Source organism: Ciona intestinalis, chromosome 11 (genome assembly GCF_000224145.3).
Source record: "Ciona intestinalis chromosome 11, KH, whole genome shotgun sequence".
Classification (NCBI taxonomy): domain Eukaryota; kingdom Metazoa; phylum Chordata; class Ascidiacea; order Phlebobranchia; family Cionidae; genus Ciona; species Ciona intestinalis.
The window spans coordinates 3,250,363-3,275,409 of record NC_020176.2 but is presented as its reverse complement, the minus strand read 5'-3'; the positions used below and the strand labels follow the sequence as shown (position 1 = coordinate 3,275,409).

Here is a 25,047-nt window from a genome sequence, read left to right as displayed (position 1 = left end):
TGGCGTAAATTCTCGGATTCTGTTACGTTAGCTTTATATGTTTGTTCAGTGACGTCATGATGAGCCCATATAGGAATTCGCTGGAGCCAACGTATACGTCAGTTTGCTATTGAAAAACACAAAGGTGTTTCACTCGCATAAAATTCAAGAGTCTTATTCCAGTCTCATTTTAAGAGTCATAACATGAGATATTTTAAACAACGTCAGATAAAATTGAAAAACGTGAATAAACAGTCGTAAAATAATATGCACCAAGGGTGTAAAATGGCTTGTTCAGAACACCGACACAGCAAAGCGTTTGCATTAAAACTGTATTAAACTCCAACACTGTATTAAAATGCCAGTGGTAAAATAATTTTCGCCGAAAACCGTTTCAGAAACACAACTTAGGATTAATACATCAATAGTTCACATTGGGTAACTCCCTATATATTTATCACACGGTAAACACGCAACACGCAGCGGATCGGTGTTTAAAACTCAATAACATCAACTTAACATCGTAAAGTTAATATTTACTATGCCCCCCCAAGTGTATTACCATTGCTGAAAGTGCAAATAAGTCTTAGGAAATTTCTCTGTTAGATTTTTATTGTTTTTTTTTAAAATGGTGGGGTGCTGGGAAGATATATAGTGGGTGTGGGGAAGATATGACATCTTTAGCACATAATATCCAAATATCTTGATCTTGTTTTAATAAATTAACAACGCTCTATTGGAGTTATGAAAATGTAGTTTTGTGATACTTAAAACGTTCTTTGTTCACTACTAAATAAGACGAGAAAATACAGTGGAAAGGTGTCCCATCTTCTTCCACCCTACTCTATTACATTTAATAACACAGACGATCGTAGATACTGTTGCTGGACAAAGTTAAAAAATTTTCGACAAAGAAAAACGTTAATAAGATAATAAACTTTTGGTTCTATAAGGAAAATGAAGCATAAATCTATATGGCCAGTGGATTTCTAAAAATCTGAATTTTAAGAAACTTACGCTGTTCAAACATCATATAAACCGCTGACGTTGGTAAAATCAAACGAGCATGACCAACTATGCAGCTTTAGTTCTCATTAGTAAAACTTTTTGAATCTTTTAGAAGGGGAACACCGCTGTTTACTAAGTTTGCAGTGTTAAAGCGCCCGTTTTGCATTTTTGTTCAGTGAAATATTTTGACCGATTGTACATATTAACTCAATTTTAAAAGGTGGTAATTTATAATACAGCTGCTGTTCAAAGGTATCTCGTTATGTAAATATTTTGCTTTGGTAAGCTGTTTCAGAGTCCTTAAATATTTATAACATCTTCCCATGTTTTTGTCTTTGTCCTTATTTTTCCAACACGTAACTCTACACGGCTTTGTAGCTAAATATAATGGTGTATCAGCGTCCTTGGAAATCACCACATAGTTCTAATCGACGCCTTAACACGCGATCGTATTATTTTAAAGTTGTAAACACAGTACTGTGGGTAAGACGGATACGATATTAGCATATATGATCTCCCATTATTCCTAATCGTGATTTAACAGTTAATGCTCTTTAGAGTTGTGAGGACACACTGTTATGCATTTCTGTAATTAGTCTTTGCTTACTACACAAAAACAACTGTGGCCTTAAAGAACCAAAGTTTCAATGTTATATTTAATTTGAATTTATACTATAAGTCCTGCCAGAATTAGGGTCGTTGCAAAAACTGCCAAAGAACACTTGCCTATATAGTGGGGTGGGGAAAGATGGGACACCTTTTTATTCCATTTTTATTTGGTAGTGAACAAAGAACATTCAAAAAATTCTAAAACCGTTTCCCCACGACTCCCATAGATCGTTGTTGATTACTTAAAACATTATCATAATGTTTGGAACGTATGTGCTAAAGGTGTCCCGTCTCGCCCCTCCCTATATCTGTTTATTTAGTAGTCAATGTGTAGCAGGCAAATGTAAGCGTCAAAGCAAATCTTTTTTCGACGTTCCGACACAATAAATTATTACTAAGAACTAACATACCCGCCTTTTAAATATCCCGTCCCATAAGTACAAAAAGTTGCACCATGAACTTAAACAAGCCGATCCCTATGAAAGCATATTTCTTTTGATAAAATATAACACTGGTGGCTTTGTGCAATATTTCGTATCCATAGAGTGTTTCAATTTAATGTTTGCACACGCGTGTAATACCCATATATGTAATGCGTAATAAAAAACCTTATGAAATGCTTACCGAAAAAGGAGATTTTAAATGATCCGTTAGCACATAATATCTCATGTGTTTTTAACTAATAAAAACGCTCTTTTAGAGCCCCGAAAATGATACGGTTATATAATTCTGTAAGTATTTTTTATTTCCCACTCGATGGGATTATATATTAAAATTAAAAGAAAATGTGGTCCATCTCACCCGGTAACGGTATAAATTCAATGTTCTATTCGTTGACCCATTATTTCGATCAGCGTATTGGGAGTACACAATCCCTACTGTCTGTATTATATCGTCATGTGTTGTTGGATAAAATCTTCGCGCTGGCGGGTGGTATTGGTAACCCACAACGGTCGTAATTTTTCATCACGGTTGCGAGACAAGGAACAGTCACGTCTACGGTTTATTTGTCTTTCTATTCAGTCATATATAAGGCACCACTGAACAAACGGTATCTATGGAAACAGTTTTATTTGGGTATTACGAATGGATTCTAAAATTTAACATAGTAGTTGGGGATAAAATGGTTCGATTTTTCATTTTCTTTATTGTCCAACCTTTAGCACATAATATGCAAATATGCTGATCGTGTTTCAAACGTTTAACAATGGTCTATGGGAATTGTGGGAATACGGTTTTAATTTCTGTTAATGTTCTTTGTTAGTACCAAATGGGACGAGAAAATACAAAAAAGGTGTCCCATCTCCCTCCTACCATTATGTAACTTAACTCGTACCGCTGTCGAAATAAACACGCGAAGATTTTTTAGGCCACCTATAATAGCTGTCAAGTGTACTTGCTCGCAAAGGAAATAAAATTGAAATGAGGTTTTTATTTTTAACATGAAACTTTTGTAAGTCAGTAGTCCATTGAGCCCATCCCATCAAGTCATTGGTTACGCCTATACGGGGCACAATGTCCTGTTTTTTGACGCAATACCATCTCAAAGGCGTGGAAACTCGTATTTTGTTCCATTACATGCCGTGTTAAGAAATGAAAAAGGCATTACAACACCGCGTTGAAGGTGAACACGCGGTAACCCTAGTTTAACAAAATAAAAAAGTATTGTAAAAAGGAAAAAGGGTACATCGCCGCAAACGCGTGAGGTTCCTGGTATATAAGACGACGCAAATTTCTTTCAAGCGAAGAGCGAACTTTCGGCAGCTATAATTACCAACCGCAGCAGTAAACGGTTTTTGCTATCTTTGTAAATAGTCAAGAAGTTGTAATGTTTATAAGTGTTTTGTAAAATTGTCGTATATGTTGCGGGGTCTATCTGTATCGTGGGTTTTATATTCGCCTGGTCAAAAAGACCAGCTTAGATAACACTTGTGTTTTGTAATAGGTAATATTATACCAAAATTCAGTAGAATTTTTATCTGATTTGAGTGACAGCAGAATTCGAAATGAAATTGTTGGTTCTTCTCTCCGTTCTTGCGGTGGCGCAATATTCCGTCGGACAAAATTTTGTGTAAGTAAGCCCTAAAAGACAATGTATACCCGGTGCCTGTGCTTTTATATTAAATTTATGCAGAATACAGTTTTTCTACAAACTTGCTTACATAAAACGCAATTTTAATACTGTATAAATTCCGCGAATCTGACCCCGATCTGGTGTTCATAAGAGTTGAACGATTTTTGTGTAAAGAAATACAGTAAGAGTCTGGTGCTACGAAAACCTAACAGACAAATTTCACGTCCAACAAAACGTTTTCGTATCACCAGTTCCCTAAGCAATTTTATGTTCTGTTTTATTTCCTTTAACAAAGTTCTAAGACCTGTTTTCTTTAACAGCAAAGTCGACACTAGTAAGCAAGTCGATCAAACATTGGTCGCAGGCTCCAGCGGTAAGCCGGTGGTCACGGCCGCCACACAAAAACTTGAAGCAGTTCCTGGTTTTCTGAACGACTTTAATCTGATGACCAGAATCGCGTTGGTTGAATCAAATTACGGGGAAAATAATAAAGGATCGCTGGGTGGAATTTGGGAGGTATGGATAAATGTAACTTGCTTTATCCTTGCGTGTCGGGATAAACGATAGTCGTTACAACACACAAGGGTGTTCTGTTTCATACACCTCATGCCCGCTAACGAAGTAGCGTATGTAACTTTGCGGGTGTTTTTTGTATGGTTGACAATTTAGATAACCCCTAAGATTAAAGCAACTGCCGTTTATTATCTTACCCAAGAACACACACGCCGATAATTGTAGCAACCACGGGCTCCGTAACCCGAAACTTGCGGGCTAGATGAGGTAATACCATTTTACCGCCGCGCCTGACTTTATAGCTTGGAATTGATAAGTAATAAGTCTATTCGATTCTTCGGGCAAACCGATATTTAGCACATAATATCCAAATATTCTAATCGTGTTTCAAACAATAACAACGGTTTAGGGGAGTATTGACGGTACGATTTTATAATTCTTTGAATGTATTTGTTTACTACGAAAGGGCATGAGAAAATAGATGGAAAGGTGTCTGATCTTCTCCCCCCACTCTATAAAAGTATACGAACCTAAAACCATGTACGTGCGTTTAGTTAGTATAATCTATGTTATTATGATGTTTAAAAACGCTTCTCCAGCAGAAACTTACTGCTTCGTTAAATACCAGTTATTTGAGCCCCAGTCAAAAGTTTTAAACTCGTTTTTTTAACCCGTAATTTAAATACCTGATTTCAAACAGGACGAGTCCCTGAATGTAAGCCTGCGCTTAAAAAGCCATGAAGTTTTTTTTCAAACTACTTGCAATATCGCTAGTATTTTGGGGTACGACGATGGATAGCGTCAACACATAAGAAATTAATAATATTTCCTAATCGTGTTTTTAACAATTAACAACGCCCTTAATTCCTTAATCTTTTTGTGTATACTAGTAAAAAAATATTTACCGTCTTACCCCAACTCCTATATTATTAAATTAATTGTGTGGGGTTCGAAAAGTATTTTTGCCCAAAACAAATTCGGAATATCATTAACGATTTAAACTTATGATAGATTGGTATACATATAACATTAAATAAATAAATATTTTTTTGTACTTAAAAAGTTAAAAAATTATTAAAACTTGTTCCAGATTACCACGTCGATTCAAGCAACTTTGCGTGGAAGTCTCTCTTCGTCGGTTCAAACCATTGTAAATGAAGCTGGGTGTATTCTGGGCCAAGAGAACACCAATTTGACCAACACAGACTTCAGGTGATACATCGCACACCGTTTGTTCCGTGTCTCTGCTGTAAAATCTAGGCCACGCATTGGACGGTATTTTAAGTACCATAAAAAAGTGACCCAATTCCTACAGAAAAAAAAATCAATTTGACATAAAAAAAATATTCAAATTGATATATATAGTCCAAGAAAAGCGTTAAGTATTTTACTCAGTGATTTAACATCTTGGGGTCAAACAAATCCAAGGTTTTCAGGTGTACGATACAAGGCTTGTTTAACAGCAAACTAACGTAACCCTCGACCCTTCAAAAATCGCCGGTGCAGCACATAGCTGTGCATCGGAGCAAAACAAGTCCAGTTCAAAAGCAATGCAAAGCCTATAATATTCTGTTTTACGCACCTTGTGCCAGCTTACAAGCTACCGCTATATGTTACTCGATGGGTGAATGATTTTTTTAACCTGACAACTTAGACAATCCATAAGTGAACATTAGGTTGAAAACGACCCTAGCACGAACCTTTAATATTGAAAATTCATACAGCAATCAATACTAACAAAAACTTAGTGGGTGATTAACTTTGTGATATTTTGTAAAGTATGTCTGGACCAGATTGATGCCCTACTAGCTTAAATCTCTCACATTAAAAATTCACACATATACAGCACTCCTATTCGGTCCGCTTTCGCCGCACGTATATTCATCCAACAGAGCGTGGGATCTTCTGCCATTCCAATAACACTCACACAGCAAGCGACATGGTGGAGCACTGTATATAGACCCGGAGCAAATGCAACCAAATTTATTGAGTTGGTTTCGCAAGTAGAAAACGTTACAGGTATTTTTTTCTGAATGGACTTGGGGACTAAATGAATGAATGTTACTTTTGCCCTTGCTGTCGTCTATATCACTTATATTGTTCCACATTTCTCGTTGAACCATATAACACAATACACCTATAACACGACTTAATACACAACACGAAATAGTGTTGATCCTATAAAGTTCTGAACAGTTGTCATTTTTTCAAATTACTACCAACATAGCTCGTACCCGCTTCTGAGTAACCTTGTTACTTTGTGGGTAGTTTTTCGTTGGGCAGATTTGTTCTATAACACTCCGCATCATTTTAGTCGGCTGTGCCACTCACAAACTGGACTTATGGTTTGTCATCGATGGCAGCGGAAGCGTCGGTTTTAGCAACTTTCAAGACAGTCTAAGGTTTCTCGCTAGTTTGACAAAACGATTCACAATCGGCCCCGACGACGTTCGTGTTGGATTTTCTGTGTATTCCTCGACGTCCACCATACATAGCCACTTTAATCAACACATGAACAATTCTGCATTAGAAGCTGAAATTCTTGGTACTTCATACACAGGAGGTAGGTTTTCCCCCCTAAAAAACATATTTTTTAAAAAAAAATTATTTTACATTTTTTGTCTAAGGTGGCACAAGCACTGGTAGGGCAATAAATGATGTTTTAAACAACGGATTCGTGGAAAGAAATGGGGCAAGACCTGCTTCCGAAGGTGTGCCACGTATTTTGGTAGTTATGACTGATGGTCAGAGCGGCGATTCTGTGAAGACACCATCTGATAATGTAAGAAAACATTTGTGTATCAGAATTAAGTGATTGGGACATTTAAGCATATATTCTGTCATATTTTTCTAAAAGTTATTAACAGTAATCGGCTATGAGCTTTATACGCAGTCGTGGAAAAACTGTCGAATAACCTTGTTACATGTTACTTTCGTCTATCATCAAATGAGGGCTTTTAAATACAAGTAAAAAATCTTACCCACTCTGCTATAATTTATAATTCCAAGGCTTTTTCGATCGTTTACGCTATTTTATAAACCATTTTGTATAATAACAGGTTAAAGCGGCCGGAATTACTGTGTTTGGAGTCGGCATTGGTAGTGGTATAGATATCGCCGAAGTCAATGAAATAGCGAGCAACCCAGACAGCAGGTACGCTTACGAACTAACTGGATTCAATTTGCTGAACGTTTTAAGTCAACGACTCACAGACGAAAGCTGCCTTGCCACTGCATCTGTTCCGGTATGTGACATTGAATATAGTTCTGACGTTATATATGAAGCTGAAAAATGCTTAAATGCCATACAAAAGTACTAAGCTTGTTTTAGTGTTAGTTCCATTCTATTCGCTTTTTAAATAATATAATCTTCGCTATCGTTTTCAAAGAGATAAAAATTAAAATAATTATGTTAATAAAAAATGAAATATGCTATTAGTGAAATGTGTTATTAAAACGAAATAAATAAGTTTGCGCAAATGTGATAACACCAGATCGTTATTTTTCTTCGTAAATTTTATATATACATTCACCCCACAGGATAGCACTTCTATATCCGTGTCCATACAGTCCGGAGAACCACATTTCTCTAAGTACAGTTTCCCGTCAAACGGTTCAATCGAATTGGTGTTCCAAACGCCACCTGGCGGAGCAGGAATTGTTTACATTTCTGGCAACGTGGCAAACCCAAGCGCAGCATTGAACACAATATCTTTCAGAATAACTGTGGTACGATATTAACGTTAAAGTAGTATAGTTTACTGTAGTATATGTGGATATCGTTAGCACATGATTCCCCATATTTCTTGTTCGTGTTTAAAATGATTGACAATAATCTTTTAGAGTCGTGAGGATACGGCTATAGATATATATTCCTTTGTATATAATTTGTTTACTAAAAACTAGTAAGATAAAACAGAATGAAAACATGTACCATCTTACTCCTACAAACTTGTTATACTTAGAATTCTCAAAACTTGAAATTGCTCTACAATTGTAAGAATTGTAAGTTAACTGTGACCTTAATTTAGGTTTGTTAAAAATAAATTGCATTATCAGGGCAAAGTCACAATTTTCTTGAACGCTGAGGCACTTAGAGGTGGCGTGAAACTTGGAAGCGGTTGTACAACTGTAACACAAAAGGATATATTGGACGTATTCACCACTGTGCAAAGTACAGGAAACACTAGTCTGAACCTAAATGTGACTTCGACATCTAAAAACGAGTCAACATTACCGGTAAATGGCAATTTTATACACTAAGGTGTAATTTTGCACGGCTCGTTACTTTACAGGGAATAGTAATACTTACTTTTTGTTAAAATCAGGTGCTCGGGCAAGAATGTACATACGGTGTAGCTTCTGCGCAAGACACAAGCGCACTACAAACAGTTCAATGTGGCCCAAACCAGATCTGTGCAACTTATTATGGGTCTGCTTCACTAGGTAATACACGTAAGAACCTTTAGTGTATTTGCTTATTGCCTGACGGTATGAACGCATATCTCATACAAAATGCAATATATATTTCGATTTTAAAATATATTATTTTTATGGCTCTTTTGGTCTACAAAACGTTTATTTTACATTAAACTTTACATTAAAAAATTAGTTAAATGATATATATAGTACGTTAATTTAATAAAATTAACCAGTCGTGTTTGCGATCGCCTTTCTCGTCTTATTTGGTAATGAACAAGAAATATATTTTCATAATCATGTAGGGGCAACCCCACGACCCAAAAAGAGTGTTGTTAATTGTTCAAAACACGAACAAGAAATGAGATTTAGAAGCCACCGGTATCCCATTTTACCCCACAGTACTCTGATGTTAAAGACCATAATATAATACCAATAATGTTTTACATTACAGATGGCGCAGCAGCAGAGAACGGATCTATATCAGCTTGTGTAGATGCGGACCAATGTGGCGCAAACCACTGCTTACCAGTTGGCAGCACATTTAATGGATATACAGTCGTTACTTGTGAACGATCAACCTGCTGTAATAGTTCCGCTTGTAACCAACCAGTTTTCCCCCCCGCAAATGGTTAGTACGTAAGCGTTTTTTAGTCATGTGCCGTGCCACATTAGTTATCGGGCTGTTCCAGCCATATGAATGTGTTCAAGGCCCGACACTGCTATCGCATTGTTGGGCTCTATAGCCAAGCAGATAATCCACAAACTGACAAACGTGGTAACTCGTAAGCGGGCACCGGGTATAATAGTATCCAATCCAAAATGATGACACGAGATGTGTTTAACACCGGTGTTATAACGACTGTCGTTTTCGGTTCACGCGAAGGATAAAGCAAGTTACTTTTAACGTTTTTATCATTGCAGTTACAGTGACATGTCCTGCTGTTCCAGCCAACTCTCCTTTAGCATTGCTCAAGTCCGATTTCATCTGCCAGTATATGAAGTGGACGTTCGAGATACAAAATGTTTGGCACCCAGTTTTCGACAATTGGAGGTATAGTTATATTGTTTACTTTTATATTACTGTGGTATATTTTACTGTTAAGTTTCCAATACAGCCCACTAATTGCCAAAGCGTTTATTTTACCCCGTGGCTTCCCCTGCTTTAGTTTTCACGAGTATTTAGTCATTTATAAACACTGTAATTTCACAGTGACTTTTTGGGTTGATTAGTAGTATTGTGGGATAAGGTGAATTGCGCTACCATGTAACATCCCAAGTTACCCCATAAATAATTAAAGACGGGGTTGTATATTTTTTAGTACCAAGTGGAGTGAGAAACGAAAATGAAATCATGTTCGCCATTATACCCTTACTTAGGGTGGGGGAAGATGGGACACATTTTCGTTTAGTTTTCTCTTTCCGTTTGGTAGTAAACAAAGAACATTCAATGAATTATAAAACCGTATCCTCACGACTTCCACAGACCGTTGTTAATTGTTTAAAATAGGATCAGGCGATATTATGTATTAAAGGTGTCCCATCTTCCCCACCTTACTATATACTTCAGATTTAATTCTGTGTTGTTTTTATATTCCTGCATTTATTTACTTTTCAGACAAAACGTGGCAGGAGTAAACACGCCATTACCAAATGTCCAATGTATGCAACTTGCTGTGACTTGCAGGAACCCAGGTCAACTCAGATATGTTAACTTAATGTCGGGCACATGTAGACTGCCCTACTGTGTGGATGGACATTGTAAGTATATGTTGTAGTCTATAGCCTAAGTATGCGACAGTGTAAGTGTAAGTAAACGTTATAATCTAGTATTATAGTGTAAGTATATAGTAGGGCGGTTAAAAAATAGGGCATGTTTTCACTCTTCTTTTCGTCCCAATTGGTAGTAAACAAAGAATTTTTACGGAATACTACAACCGTAACTCTAGAATATAGCGTTTTTAATTGATAAAAATACGATCAAGAAAAGATGCTAACGGATTGCCATCTTGCCCCCAGAGTGCTATGTGTTGTACACATATGCCATATTTTTACCATTCTATAATATTCCCAGATTTAACCGGTCCTGGAATTCAAGAGTGGAAAGTGGCGCACAAATACTGGCAGAACCTTTACACGATTTGGCAGAATACAAACGTGGTCGTGTAATGTGGGAACGTGTATTATATCTTTTGCATTATAGCAACCATATATCCAGTAGTTTGACACACAGAAATTGACATTAAAGTTCAAAAAGCAGCCAATTTTATTTGTAGCATAATCGTGTTCAAATTGTGTGTTTACTATATTAGTTAACAATTAACTCCTATACCTGTATTAAAGGCGTCCAAGTAAGATAAACACGGTCAGCAGCCTGTGAGAGCTCATGGCAAAAAAAGCGTTAGAATAATTTTTGGCGTTTTTTTCTGATTGCTGATTATAATTTTCTCGCGTAGCTTCAAACTTGTTTCTTTCTTCAATAAAACACCTCCTGACGCATCGTTTTTGTTTCTTTATTATAAACTAAATTGGTGGAAAATATCTACAGTGCTGGAAGAGTGGACATCAAAGAACTTTCATAACGAAATACAAAGTTTAGCTTGTTTATAAAACCTTAACAGTATAGGTTGGTGTGGTAAGGTGGTCCATGTTTTCATTTTCTCTAAGTCTTATTTTGTAGTAAACAAAATATTTACAGAAATATATAACTGCTTCCCTGCGACTCTAAAGCAGCGTTGTTAGTTTAAAACACGATGAACTATGGGATTTAGGTGCTAACATCAGTATTCAATGCTGCCCCACTAATCTTTACCTTTCTGTATATGCTATATGGCCTGATCGCCGCCTTCGAAACTGTGTTTCCAATTATCGATGCTGTTTCTGTTTTATTGAAACAATATTAGGCAACACCAAAAATTCCATTGCTTTTCGTAACAAGCGTTGATTACCCTCGCTTATTCTTGATTATTTCTCGTTTACAAACACAACCACTCTACAGAAGGTTTACAGTACGTGGTAGTTTAGACGAAGTTACTTCTGTAGCAGATGGGATTTAAATTTCGATTGAAGCTAAGTAAATTTGATATGGTAACTATAATATTGTATCTCTTCTTATTCTATGCTTCTAATGTAATATATATTGTATTACTACAGTCGGTCTCCGTCTGAAAGCTAATACATTTTCCCCCAAAGCGTAATTGTGATGCAGGTCACGTTGCAGTTCGCTATGTCGAAAGCTGTTTTCTTTGTTTTTTTTTCAGAAGACCATTTCATTTGTGGAACTCTTTTAAATACACTACTTTAGAAATGCTTCATTTTTCCATAAACTGTTTTGTTACAAACCATGTGTTAATCGAACAATAAACTGAAACGCCGTTAAATTATAATGTGTCGTTTTCCCTAAAACAATGTTGCGTACATTCATATAAAAACAGAAACTAATTCGTCTAATCTTTTAATTAATGTCCAATACCGTTGTGGTCACTTTAAACGCACAGAAACTGTTTTATGTATTATTTTATAATGTGAAGGTATTTCGCATGTTGCTTTGTTACACGCGTATGTAACATGCAAAAACGTTGAGTGAAAAGTAGTTAAAATATACATTTAATACAACCGCTAGTTGGTACTACTGAGTCACAACTACGGATCCGCAAACCTAATATATAATACAGTCCTTATATTCCAGTTATAAAAATAATTACCTGCGCTCTTACAGATTGTTGAAATTGTTAAACACACGATTAGAAAATATATGATAGAAAATATATGATATTTGTGTGCTAACGGTATCCATTATAGGAACATCGGAAAAAAACAAATTACGCTTTAGTTTATTTATATACCGGTACTTATTCCAGCTCGTAAGATTTTTCCTAATAAATCCTTTCCGCCTGTTGGCCTTAATCAACCGTTCTTACATTATTCAAATTCCTGGAATCATTTCCTGCCCACGGATAAACAAGTCACTTGTGTTAGTTAATCGTATAATCTAATTACCACAAGTCATGCATGTTCATTCTAATGTAAACTGTTTGAGTAACCGTTGCCCCTGTGTTTTATATGCAATTTTTAAAAGTAAACACTTTTACTTTACAGTACTCCGGGGCAGGACGGGATGTACCGTTATCGCTTAAATCACATGTTTCCTAATCGTGTTTTTAATAATTAACAACGCTCTTTTAAAGTTTTAGAATACGGTTATATAATTCTGAAACTATGATTTGGTTACCAGCACCAAATGATACGAGAAAAGATAATGAAAACATTTTATAACTTATATTTCACCATAATAATGTGTAAACAAACCGAACTCTAGAATGTTATATGTCAATATTGGGGAAATAAATTTGTGCTTGTTTTGTATAGAGTTCAATTCCACTTTTGGGCGTGGGACCAAACCAATGTAGTATAAATACATTAACTCGTTCTCAGGTTTGCTTCACAAAGCGATGGCATTAAAACGAACTGTGGAATATACCATATCCATATATTCCATACTTTGATGTTAAAATCTTCCGAAAATCTTTTCCATTATCACATTATTGGGCAAGCCTGCATCATGCGTCGTGGGTTGTCAATGGTTCTCCCTCTATTGTGTTCAACATTATGTTGATGCAGCAGAAGCGGCGATTAAATTACGAACGTCGTTACCAATGGAACGCCAGTGATCCGTTCCTAGCCTCGCCCATGTGTTGTTTATGAATGGGCACTGGGGCACAAGGAAACCGATTAGAACTGGATGATACCAGTTTTTCAAATCGATTACAGCTTTCTGAAGGGTTATGGCTGTTACGGTAAATGAAATCCTTGATCCAAATATTGAATCATATATCCGCAAATAATCCGCTATGAATGCTTTCCTTGCATAAACAAGATTATATCGTTTCCGTAATGAAAACACATGCTTGATCGAGCATAATACGGTGCTGGGAAAGTCTTAAACGGTGAGGTTATTTGAAAAATTCGCTCAATAAACGAATAATAATTCATTTTTAATTCATTTTTTAAATTTTTTTTATTATAAACAATAATTAAATATAAATAAATTATTCCAATATAATGATATTATTTGATAGTGTAAAAATAAGTGTTTTACCTTTTTCAAACAAACCTTTTGCTCACAAGAGCGTTTAACCCCTTTATTAGTACATTCGTTCCTTCTTTCGCTTAGTTTAATCTACTCAAGAGCATGGTAAATATTGTTGGGGTTAAGCCAGTTTAGGTCTGTGTACTGAACAGTATACGCGAGGTGTTTTAAAATCGATTAATTAGCAGAGCACTCGGCTGTGTCTTTATAAGTGGTCGTTAGGCGACGAAATGTGGCTTTATCTTGAACCAAGTGCCTTTATACCTTGCGCACACATTTACTGAATTAATTAATGTACATCGAGATACGCGGTTCTTGAGTGCTTGTGTAGTAAGTGTTAGTTAACAGTGGAGGGAATTTTGAAACGTTATAGTAATGTTTTTTGGGGGGAAATTTTAATAGTTGTTTTTAGTTTAACAAAACAATTTAAAACTACCGCTGGGTAGCGAGAAAGAGTGATTGTTAGTTCAACTGACAGGGTAGCGCAACAACTAGGATGAGAAAAGAGAATGAAAACTTTGACCATTTTACCCAAACCTAATATATCATAACATGGGATTGGAATATATAGGAATTACAATACGTCTTAATAATTTGTCGCTTTGTCCGAATATCGAAACAACATTATTCGAGTTTAAAAGCGCATTTTTCTAATGTAACGGTTTAAAATTTATTTTAAAAAGTGTTGATTTAGTTTGCAAATACGTGTAATTGGCAAGAAAGAAAAGTAATTGATACAGAACGAGTTGCCGCTGTTCTACACTCATACATGTTGGTATATAAGTAATAAGTAATGATATATATAAGTATAAGTAATGATAGAATAGACTAGTGATAAATCGGTGCTTACTATTTTTAAGTTTTCTGTGAGCGATTCATATTTTGTTTGTGGTAAAAAACAGAATGTATGGTTTGTCGAAAAAAATCGCATTTCGTGCATATAAAAACATTGACATTTCGTTTGTGGAAAACACACTCGCATTTCGTTTATACAAGACAGTCACATTTCCTTCGTAAACAAAGCGACTGAAAAAGCGGCGTATTCCGGTAGCATTTGGCAGTCTATTGTCGAATTTAACTTGCTCGCTGCAGACTGTAGCGGGGGAGAGATGGCGCGAGTCGCGTGGCGCAAGAAAAATACGACGAGAAGTAAACAAAGTCTCGCGCGGCGTGCCCGGTCCTTGCTTGTCGGCTGCCGCAGTCAGTTTTATCAGGAGCGAGCGGCGTGTGGACCTGAAGGGAGCGCTGGTCTCATAGTATGGCGCAGATCGGTAGAAGCAAAGCATTGTACAGGAATACAAAGCAGTTTCTGGATTCTTATGGCCTTTGTAGAAGATCATACAGAAAATATGTGATCTAGAATGTTAGATATTCAGTTTCATTCACTTTGTTAAAGAATTCGGTTTTGATGTAATTGACAAGGATATGTAAAAGTTTTTGTTATGCTTCTTTGTATTGACATATCAGTAGGTAGATGTACAGAACTAGAGTGTAAGTTGAAATTTGTTTGAACTGTTGATGCTACAACACCGTATGGGTGGGACGATTTAACAAAATCCGAGAGAATATTCACTATCTGTTTGTCACTCCGAAGTAGTGGAAGTTATATTAACACACAGGAAAAGCGAAATAACTCATGAGCGTCTTAAACCTCCTAGTTTTGTGCTGGGTCGTCGGATCTTCGCCGTGGGTCAGTAGCAGGACAAGTGGTACAGCAGGTGTCGCGATGGCCGACTCACAACCCCCGCAAACCCGCAAATCCCCACCGTGCCCACAAGGTAACAGTAATGTTTAGAAAATATAGTGTCAGATCCCCAACACTAAAAGCCTATGCAGTATTTCCCCCAAATATACATACGTGGTAACTTGTATGAAGGTGTATGAAACAGAAAACCTTGTTATAACAATTGTTGTCGCCCGCCACGCAAGGAAAAATTAAGTTACATTATCGTTCAGTAAAGTATGTGTTTCGACAAGTAAACGTGTAACCCTTAGTGTTTCGTTTCGTGGTGGCTGCATTTTAAGCAGCTGATGTGTCAGTTTCAATTATGAATACAAGCAACCTAAGTGTCTTGTCTGTTACAGCTTGCAGGTGCAGCAGAAATACTGGGTTCGGTTACAGCGTTGATTGCTCGTCACTCGATCTTAACCAAGTGCCCAGCTCTGTAGACGAACTAACTACATTTCTGTGAGTAATTGTGCTGTTACTGTTTCTGCGAATTAATGTTGTGTTCCATTTTTACTGCATTTTGTTTATTAGCGCGATTTGGTCATTTCGTAGCGGCTGGAAGTGTCAGTTTATGCGGTGTAAACAGTTACGGACGTTACAGAATGCCTGTGGGAGACGTCGATTACTAAGCGGGGTAATAGTCTATATATAAACCGCTAGTGAATGTGACTACGCTCATCTGGGAGTCGAAATGTCGGGAAACCGAGCTACGGCCTATGCGCCATATACACTACACCGTTAATTCTCTCAACCGTTGAAGCGTTTTGTCCTTACATACTCTATGCCTAATGCCGTTGTCTCGCCCGGAAAGAGATTCAACGCGGTAGGTAAAGATTTCAAAGTCATTTGGGTATTCAGTGATCAAAAGACGTTGTGTATTAAAAATTCTTATTAGTTCACTGTCGTCTTGCTTCGAATATCTTATTTACGAGTCGATAAACACAGAACAGATGTCACATACGGCCGTCAGTGTGAACTTTGGTTGGTAATTGATATCCGTATTTTACAAACACTATCACATACGGTTGATTCGCTTTGTGGGCGACCTCTTGGTTCAAGCAGAAAATGAAACAAAAGCTGGAGTTACAAAGGTCACGCAATGTGAAGGCCGACTTAATTACATTTACTCTTGTGTTCAATACACTGACTGAATAACATGTTATCTAAAACTCGACCCCTGAAAAATACCGTCCTATCTGAAAGCCGACCCTTGACGTGTATTAAGGTGTTTGTTTTTTGTGGTCTGTGCATTAGGTCTGTGTGGTATGGGTTATACGGTATTACATTTGAGATTATGACGAACTGTATCCTCAATCAACAACGATGTAGAGATACGAGTTTAGCAAGTTTACATTTGTAATGCCACGCTTATAGTTTCTCGTGCCCGTCAAAAGCGAAGCATACAAAACCAACTTGTACAGAACCGGCGTGTATATATACTCAGTGTATAGCCTCGGAAGGGGCAAGGTAAACAGATCCTTTTCAACCCAAGTCGGCATGAAATTTTGCGCCCATTTGCTGAGTACAAGCTGGCAACTTTGACCACCTGCCCGGTTTCTATTGTTTTGTTTGCCGTTAAAACTGAAATGATCGCCATTCGAGATCGTTTTTACTCGTCTTGCTGTTTCATACACTCCGTCCTATTATACCAGGGTAGTTAATAGTTAGCCATACCCGATTCCGCTCGTAAATCGTCAATTTTATAACCACCGCAGCACTTTTAGCGTCGAAGGTGATTATTTCTTTCGCTCTTTTTCTCTGGCAAGGTACTGCCCACTTAGTAGTGACAAATTACTTTGATAAAAACGTTTATCTAACCGCAATCGAAGAATCTATGTCTAAATTTATTACTTCTGTAAATTATTGCACCACTTTGTTAGATTAATACCGGTAAGGCATTGCTTAATCCTTTACGGAAAACGTTGGAATAATTCAACCATACTACATGACGGTTTACTCTCAACATAAAAACAAATTAAAAAAAAAAACAGTTCCCGATAAACAAAATCCCAAGCCGGTATTTTCCGTAAACTTTTGCTCGGTATAAATTTCAAATCGAATCTGTATTGATCGATTTACGAAACCCGGTGCGCAGAACTATACGCAGGCAGGAAGTTATAGGCGCGACCAAAACCTGCGACCTATTTTGGCGTCTTAATTTAAAACGCTGGGGGTTAATTGAATTATATGCTTAAAACAAGGTGATCGTATATCCCATGGGACAGCTCAACGCTGTTGAGATTCTTGTTTTTGCATATTCTTAGTTCAGATATTTTAAGCAACGGAAAACACTTGTGAAATTTCCGTGCGAAATTAACGCTAAAGTAGAAACACATTTGCAAGTTGTTTTTCGTTTTAAATGGAACACTTGGTATATATACCGTGTTAGTATCTCTACTGTACAGCAAGTTTGACGTACATCGGTCGCTACATTCACCTTTGTGTACGAGCCAGCGTAACAATCTAAAAGAAGCAACAGACTAGCGAGACGTTCGAAACATTGAAAGCAAATTGGCAACGTTCGGTATCTACAAGTCAATGCATCAGGGAAATCGCATTTAGCGCCTGGTATGCAGATACAATCGTTCAATACAACGCTATACAACTACATTGAAAACCTAAACTCTATTGCGTGCATATACCAAATGCACATATACACCGCATATACGCGATCTTTAGTACTTGAACGTAAATTCGTACGTATGTTGTTGTTCGAACTCACACCAATTAGTGCTCTGGTCCATTGCACGTCAGAGCATACGTCACTCGTAGCTTTATTTCGCCCTGCCTTCCCATGAGAATGAAAGTTAGACTGACCGGACAGACTCCCATCCACTTTCTGTTCAATCTTTGATCTAATTTCCTAATGGGAAATGCCGTATAGTACTGTGGGGTAAATTTGAATTTGTTCGCACCTAAGTATTATATATCCTGGTGCTTTGAAGTTAGACCAATTAACAAGGCTTTTTGCCGCTTTGTTTGCTTTCAAATTTGACGAAAAGGTGTCCCATCTCACCCCACTCTACTATATCATTCCATTTTGAACGTCATGTTATACCCCCCCATAAAACTGGTTAAACAAAACACATACGCGACTGATTGGTTTATTAGAGTTCATTTGGAAGTTCACGTTACCGCATTCTCAAAACGAAACCGCAAAGCTAGATATTAACACGATAGTTTCAAAGATATATAGCATAGTTCAGTCGTCCTTCTAGCAAAACCTAATGGGTTTTCTGTTGGGAATTCGGTGTAACTATAAAGGCTGTTATGGGATTCTCACATCAAATGAAACAAGCTTATTCCGACTCGCCATAAGAACACAGTCGAGTCAACTTTTAACCTGGAAGGGCCTATATGACCTTTACCCACATATCATAATGTTTGTTGTAAATATTCTCTGGACAGATTTTCACTATGTATAGTGGGTTGGGGTAAGATGGAAAACCGCTATAGTACCCTTTATTTCTTTATTGTGTTTTTAGGATTTAACATCACTGTTTTAGAGTCCCGTAGCTATGATTATGTAAAAATATTTTGTTAGTTATACCAAATAAGATGAAAAAGAGGATACGGTCATGACCCTTTTATCCTAACCTACTTTACGTTTCGTTTTGGGTTCATGTTTTGACTTCTGTAGGGAACTGACCATTCTCTATGCAAAGGGCGTGTAATGGTTCCAGGAGAATTAATTCGTCTTATAGAAACCAATTGCAAATATCTAGATCTGGCCCTCGAAATTCAAACAGTCAATTCGCACTTTTCGGTCAAGGGTTATAAATTGTTCGAACATTCAGTATGAGTTGTTTTCTTAAGTAAGAGTGTTTCAGTTTCACACGCTGATGCTAGAATAGCGAGCATTGGTTCTTTCCAGTAAAAGGACTTACTTAAGTTCATCCGATTAAAGAGAGAACACTTTCCCAGCAGTAATAAAGCGTTCTTGCTGGCCTACAGCGGTAATTTGCTTTGATTTTTATTAAAAGCGTTGCGAGTTACGACCAAACCGATATTTTGTCGCTTTCACACCTTCAAACGTCATCGGTGATTGCATTTCGGCGATTTCTTTGACGTTTTAATCATGCTCGAAGCTATAGCGGTCTCTTCAAAGGTATTGAACGTCGGCGCTAGTCGTAAAGGTGATTCTTCCAATAAAGCTCTCACAGTGGGGGGTGCACCGCACGTACCACCGATGAATAGACGTCCTGGGTTCTATTTTGACAAAAGTGAAGTAGTTAACGGTGGATAGGGCGCCAAAGTTTAGATAAGAAGCCTATACGGACTTCGCGCCTCTATATTCCAGGATATATTCCTCGATTTTTAAATCATTTCTTAGGCTGCGACATCTAGTTTTGTTTACGAACTGCCATTGCACGGGCCTTCCCGCTTCAGCTGCGAGAAAATTAATTTCACAAACACGTTCGGCACCCTTTACATTCTGTGTTATGGATGTTATGTTATGGTTCTTGCTAAGAATGGCAAAAACGCGTGCACCCGTCAAACAAGCGCGGACCGACGACGACCTTTATTGTTTTACAGCACCAGGAAATTTAGTTGCCATTTCTGGTCGATATTTTCAAAGTTTTGAAACAACCGTGATAATTTATCCTTTTCTTTCGCCAAGTCGAAAAATATGATAATGGATTGTGACTGAATTAAGGTTATACAAAGCATAGGATTGTGTTGTTAACCCTGTAACCATTATCGAGTATTGTAAGACAAGGAAACAGTATCTGCCAACACTTTACTTACAACCCTGCCTTATCTTAAGTCAGTTTCAACAGGGACTTGTCGTTCATCGCAATACGATGCAGCCGAAATCTATATCGAGCCAGCAGCGCCAGTTGGCTCCTGACCAGCGATAATAGACCAGGAAATATTCGGGTGCGAACTAAATTTAATAACATGTTTCGAAATCGAATAAAACCGAGGTATTTCGTTACCGCAGATATCCGTATATTGCTTTAACGGATTGGAATTTGTCAAGTTCCGTTTTGGCAATGGTATTTGGAAGATCGGGCGCCAAACTTTTATAATTGCGGGGATGGGGACAGTTCAACATTTTATCATGTGAAATTATTTCTCCCACGTTAAATTTTTCAATTTAAAATTGCTGAAGAAGAAATATATAATAAGTTTAAAACCCTGTAAATACGACGCCGAAAAACTCAATCGCTACAGATTTTATTGAGAAAACATTTACAACGCACGTCCAATCTAAAACACTTCCCAATTTACTTTATTACGAACCCCTACCCGTTGTGTCGTATAAAATTTATTGCGCCGAATTTATTGGGAAATTTGGCGCCGCGGGTTTCTGCTGTACGACCATGTTAGGCGAGATGAATAAGAAAGCTTCCGAATGGCCGTCAAAGGTACCGTGATATCCGTGCCGCACGGTGTACTTTGAGAGACAAAACTCTGCCGGTTAATGTCAATATTTTCCTTTGTCACTTTAATTGAAAATCGGAAAGCCTTTGAATATGTTCGTGGCTTTCCAGGGCAAGTCCACGCTTCTGCATTTTGCAGCTTTAAAACTCGTCACGGTCAAACTTTGACGGGTATTTTATTATTCCCATTTAGACCATAGTGTAATTAAGTTCGTTACGGCCTTACTCCCTCCGAATATTCATTATTAAGCCGCAGTTGAAACGATTTGATATGGGCTCTCAAGCCACTTATTGCCTCCATAATTACGTGGCCCATGGGTCTTAACATGTCAGCAACTGCTGTTATAGGCTTTATTACAATTTCGGACGAGTGATTAGTTTTAAAACATTTCAACCCTTTAACCGCCGTCGAACAATATGCGCGTTATACCGTTGTGATTTCAAGCTAAGTATTCATAAGATCTCGATGCTCGTTCAGCGGAATTTAACCGTGGAAACCCCGCTTAAATATAATCAGTCAAATTTCCTAATTTAATTTCCTTTTGCGTCACCGCTCCCAGAAGTTATACTCTCGTATAAGTCATAGTAATCCTACGCGTCGAGTATTTTTGTTGTGCTGCTTTACAATCTAAGTATGTTGTTGTTGCTGCTGGTGTACACAAAATCGTTGGTGGTATTTTTCACGGTCGCTTGACATTGTATGTTAGTACAGCAGCCGTGTAACCGGCACTCGCCGAATAGCCCCACCCCCCTATAGCAAAAGAAAGCGGATTTCGTTTTGTTTGGCCAGAGATTTAAAATCCCGGCGGTTTACAACTGTAAGCACGCTTCTTATGTAAGCATGTTGGTCGGATTTATTTTCCTGCAGCAGGATGTATTAAACGCCCGATTGATTTAAGAGCCGGTAAAATGTTTTTGTTTGCCCCGCGCTAATTTTTAACTCCGTCCGCAAATTTATTGACCGAATGGATAAATCCGTCATTGGTTTATTGAGCAGGTAAATCAAACTTAACAGCGATAACGAATTGATTAACCGGTTGCGTGTTTCCGTAACCGAGGCAAATATTGTCCTAACCGTACGAATTCACACGTGAAGGTAGTAATTCTGTTACGGTGTATGGAGATTACCAAAAAATGTCTGAAAGCCAGCGCCTTTATGTAGGATACATTGATGTAGCTCCACTTTATCCGGTGGAAGCCCTAAAACGAAGACGAAGCGGTTAAAAATTCATTGCGCTTATTCGAAACGCCTGTGTCAATAACCGGTTTACTAAACAACGTGCGCGTATAAGTTCGTTTTGAGCCGGACCACACACGTAACTGGCACGCGCACCTGTTCAGGACCAAGCCCGGCCAACTACGAATGATTGACGTCCGTGGTGCGAATCCGCGGACGAGACTTCAACGCGTAGGGCAAGATTAATGACAAAAAACTTGGCGCATTTTCAACCCCACCTAATGAATACTATAGCTAGCGTTTTAGGGTTCCTCTACAAGACTAGCGCGTTCAACGAAGCTTTTCAACGCAAACAAATTAACCAGAGCATGCAACAGCCGAAAAAAACACGATAAAAACACAGTTAGTTCTCATTTAACAGCAACTGCGTCCCAAATTAGTTTCCATCTCTCCCAGTAGCCTTGCATACCTCCTTGCCTAACACGCGTTGTTTAAACTTTGTCACACACAATAAACACAGCGGTGGTACGCTTTGCTGCCAAGGTCTCGCACGGTGTAAATATTTAGCAGAAAACTATGCACTGGATTGAAAGGGGTGTGTTCTGCAACCGAACGAACGAAACATTTATATCCCGTATCAGGGATCTGTCAGAAACCGACCGCGGGCCTGGGATCGTTGTGTTTATTCCGAAAACCGCAAATTCAGTAATTGGCATAATCCAGGAGGCTTTACCACAAGATAGCAAAAGCAAATAAATGTCGAAGCACGCCCGCATTTCGAGTTTCAAGCCGGAACCAAAGCTTGCGAATTCTGGGTTCAAATCCGCCCGAGTCTATGTTGATTCGAAGGCAGAGATCATGCGATTATGTGTCGGCCAATTAAATCCGTCTCCAACCACCCGTATAATCCTTATCGAGTAGGATCCAGTTTTGTAATACCTTGTTTATTCAACTAAGCTTTCGATACTTGGACCTCAGTGTTGACAGACTGTTACGACTGTTACATTTTTCGTGAGTTCGTCAGGTCCACTTATAATGCTGTTAAAGCACCGACGCGGTTGCGGGTCGCAGTTTTGCAATTTGCGTGCGACCTATAAGCTCCGGATATTGTGTAACGATACAAAAATAATCGCAAGAAACTTGACAGGTGTTTCTATATAAACAAATGAGTTTGTTGCGAGTTTGACTTTTTTTAATGCTTTTGCCCAACACTCGCACCGACACTTTATAGAAACGAAACTGTTACAGATTTAAGTGAAAGATATGGCTTTTTCATGTAGCCTTGCGAGGACAGAAGGTCGAAACGGTTCAAAGTATTAACAGTGGCCGTCTTGGCCAAACCAAAAATCTTTCATTTGAAGATTTTTGTTACGAATGCCATTGGTTTTAAATAGCCGTCTGCCAGCAACGACATACGCGCATCAAACATTTGTCACACAAAGGCAGCGCCTGTTTTCAAACACATGTGAGGCGCTCTGGCGTGTTTCGCAAACAGGATTAACGCTGTGTTGATCAATTGGCTAAAAGCTGAAACAAAATAAACAGGAAAACCATCAAACGCCAATCGTTAACCATATGCGGTTAAGAACTATGATGTACGCCGAATACCTCAGGCGGTGTGGATTACCTTATGTTCGTATACAGCGTATCATCACGATACAGGTCCACCGCTAAAGATGGAATGTATTTTAAAGTAGACATTTTTCACCCGGCCCAGGACTCGAACCTGTATTTTTCATACCTTGTTGAGTGTCTGTGTTTTTCGTGCGGAAGCTTACGTGTTGAGTTTGTTTTGCTTCTTATGCGTGAACCGGTCATTAGATCTCGGTGGTCGTTTCGAAGCAACCGAATGCCATTCGTATGTCGCCAGACTTGGGACAGTTTATTTTTTTAGCAGGAATAACGTGTGTTTTGCTTGACTAGAAAACGTTTCTTGTGTGCTTAACAGCGGCCGTTTCCCCGCCGGTTTTGATAAATTGCTTTGACATTTATTTGTCGAAAATGAACCGTGACACTTTGGCGAGCAATAAAATATGGGATATACGCAATTTGCCAAAATGGATATTATTTGCCAAAAAATCTAGCCAACCGATGTAGCATATAGCAGGGTGGGGAAGATGGGACACTTTTCATTTTATTTTCTTGTCTCATTTGGTAGTAAACAAAGAACATTCAATGAAATATAAATCTATACCCCACGACTTCCATAGACCGATGTTAATTGTTTAAAACACGATTAAGATATTTAGATAATATGTGCTAAAGGTGTTCCCTCTTCCCCAACCCTACTATATACAGGCAAATCGCGAACACTTATCCATCATTTAAATGATTCGTTTTTAAAGTTATCTTTTAACTTGCAGAGACTTGAGCGTAAACAATATATCAGTGGTAGCAAGCAAAGCATTTAGCAATCTACACCTTCTGCAAGAATTGTAAGTAAATGAAGCATGTTTACATAAAATATTTTTGTTTATATGTTTACCATCTAAACCATGCGTGCTACATGTTAGAGTTTCGTTCAAACTAAAAAAACTAAAATTAGAAAATGAAAAGTTGCCCTGTCTTGTCGGATGACGAAACGTTATAGGTTCAATAAACTTACATTTTTACCGGAAGAGCAGTTATAAGAATCACAAATATTTCTGGTAACGAAAGGAGAATATTTTTTTTAACTACCAACAGAAAAGTGAAATGAAAGGCGTGTAGTATTGCGAAAACAAAGCACCCGTTCATAATTAAGCGCTAAGGTTGTCGGTTAAAGTGAAAGTCATCAATCATTTCAGGTCACACCCGAGACCCTATTGTTTTTTTAACGTTTTTCAACTGAGCTCTCATGAACCCACAAACAAGTATAGAGGCCGAATGTTAAAGCAAGGTTAATGGGGTGGGGGCCGTTGTACAGAAACCGACTTATATAGCGACGTTAGAACAGGCGCGTTTCGGTAATGAGTAGGCTTCTAATTAACCCAAATGTAACAAAAGTCGTTGCGGTTTACGAAACTCTTGTNTTGAAAGTACAGCGGCAAAAACTGTAACTTGAGTTTACAAACTTGTATATGT

At 37.9% G+C, this 25,047-nt stretch overlaps 2 protein-coding genes across 3 annotated transcripts in view; both read left to right on the top strand.

Annotated features, from left to right (window-relative positions):
- The first annotated feature begins 3,513 nt into the window (after nucleotides 1-3,513).
- LOC100186070 lies at nucleotides 3,514-11,103 on the top strand. The gene is made up of 14 exons (XM_002129219.5): nucleotides 3,514-3,667; nucleotides 3,991-4,186; nucleotides 5,274-5,395; nucleotides 6,030-6,202; nucleotides 6,498-6,746; nucleotides 6,811-6,965; nucleotides 7,243-7,428; nucleotides 7,724-7,912; nucleotides 8,243-8,422; nucleotides 8,512-8,629; nucleotides 9,057-9,233; nucleotides 9,527-9,656; nucleotides 10,221-10,363; nucleotides 10,677-11,103. Exons 1-14 carry the CDS (start codon nucleotides 3,603-3,605, stop codon nucleotides 10,769-10,771), a joined length of 2,178 nt encoding a protein of 725 aa, XP_002129255.1. The 5' UTR covers nucleotides 3,514-3,602; the 3' UTR covers nucleotides 10,772-11,103.
- A 4,027-nt stretch (nucleotides 11,104-15,130) lies between these two features.
- LOC100181392 (leucine-rich repeat-containing G-protein coupled receptor 5) overlaps nucleotides 15,131-25,047 on the top strand; it is a 29,555-nt gene continuing 19,638 nt past the window's right edge. Inside the window, exons 1-3 of one of the 2 annotated variants that reach the window (XM_002123245.5) lie at nucleotides 15,131-15,469; nucleotides 15,777-15,879; nucleotides 24,348-24,419. In XM_002123245.5, coding sequence (XP_002123281.2) covers nucleotides 15,328-15,469; nucleotides 15,777-15,879; nucleotides 24,348-24,419 — 317 coding nt within the window. In that variant the 5' untranslated portion in view covers nucleotides 15,131-15,327. The remainder of the gene's footprint in view (nucleotides 15,470-15,776; nucleotides 15,880-24,347; nucleotides 24,420-25,047) is intronic. The other variant, XM_026836657.1, reaches the window with a different exon arrangement.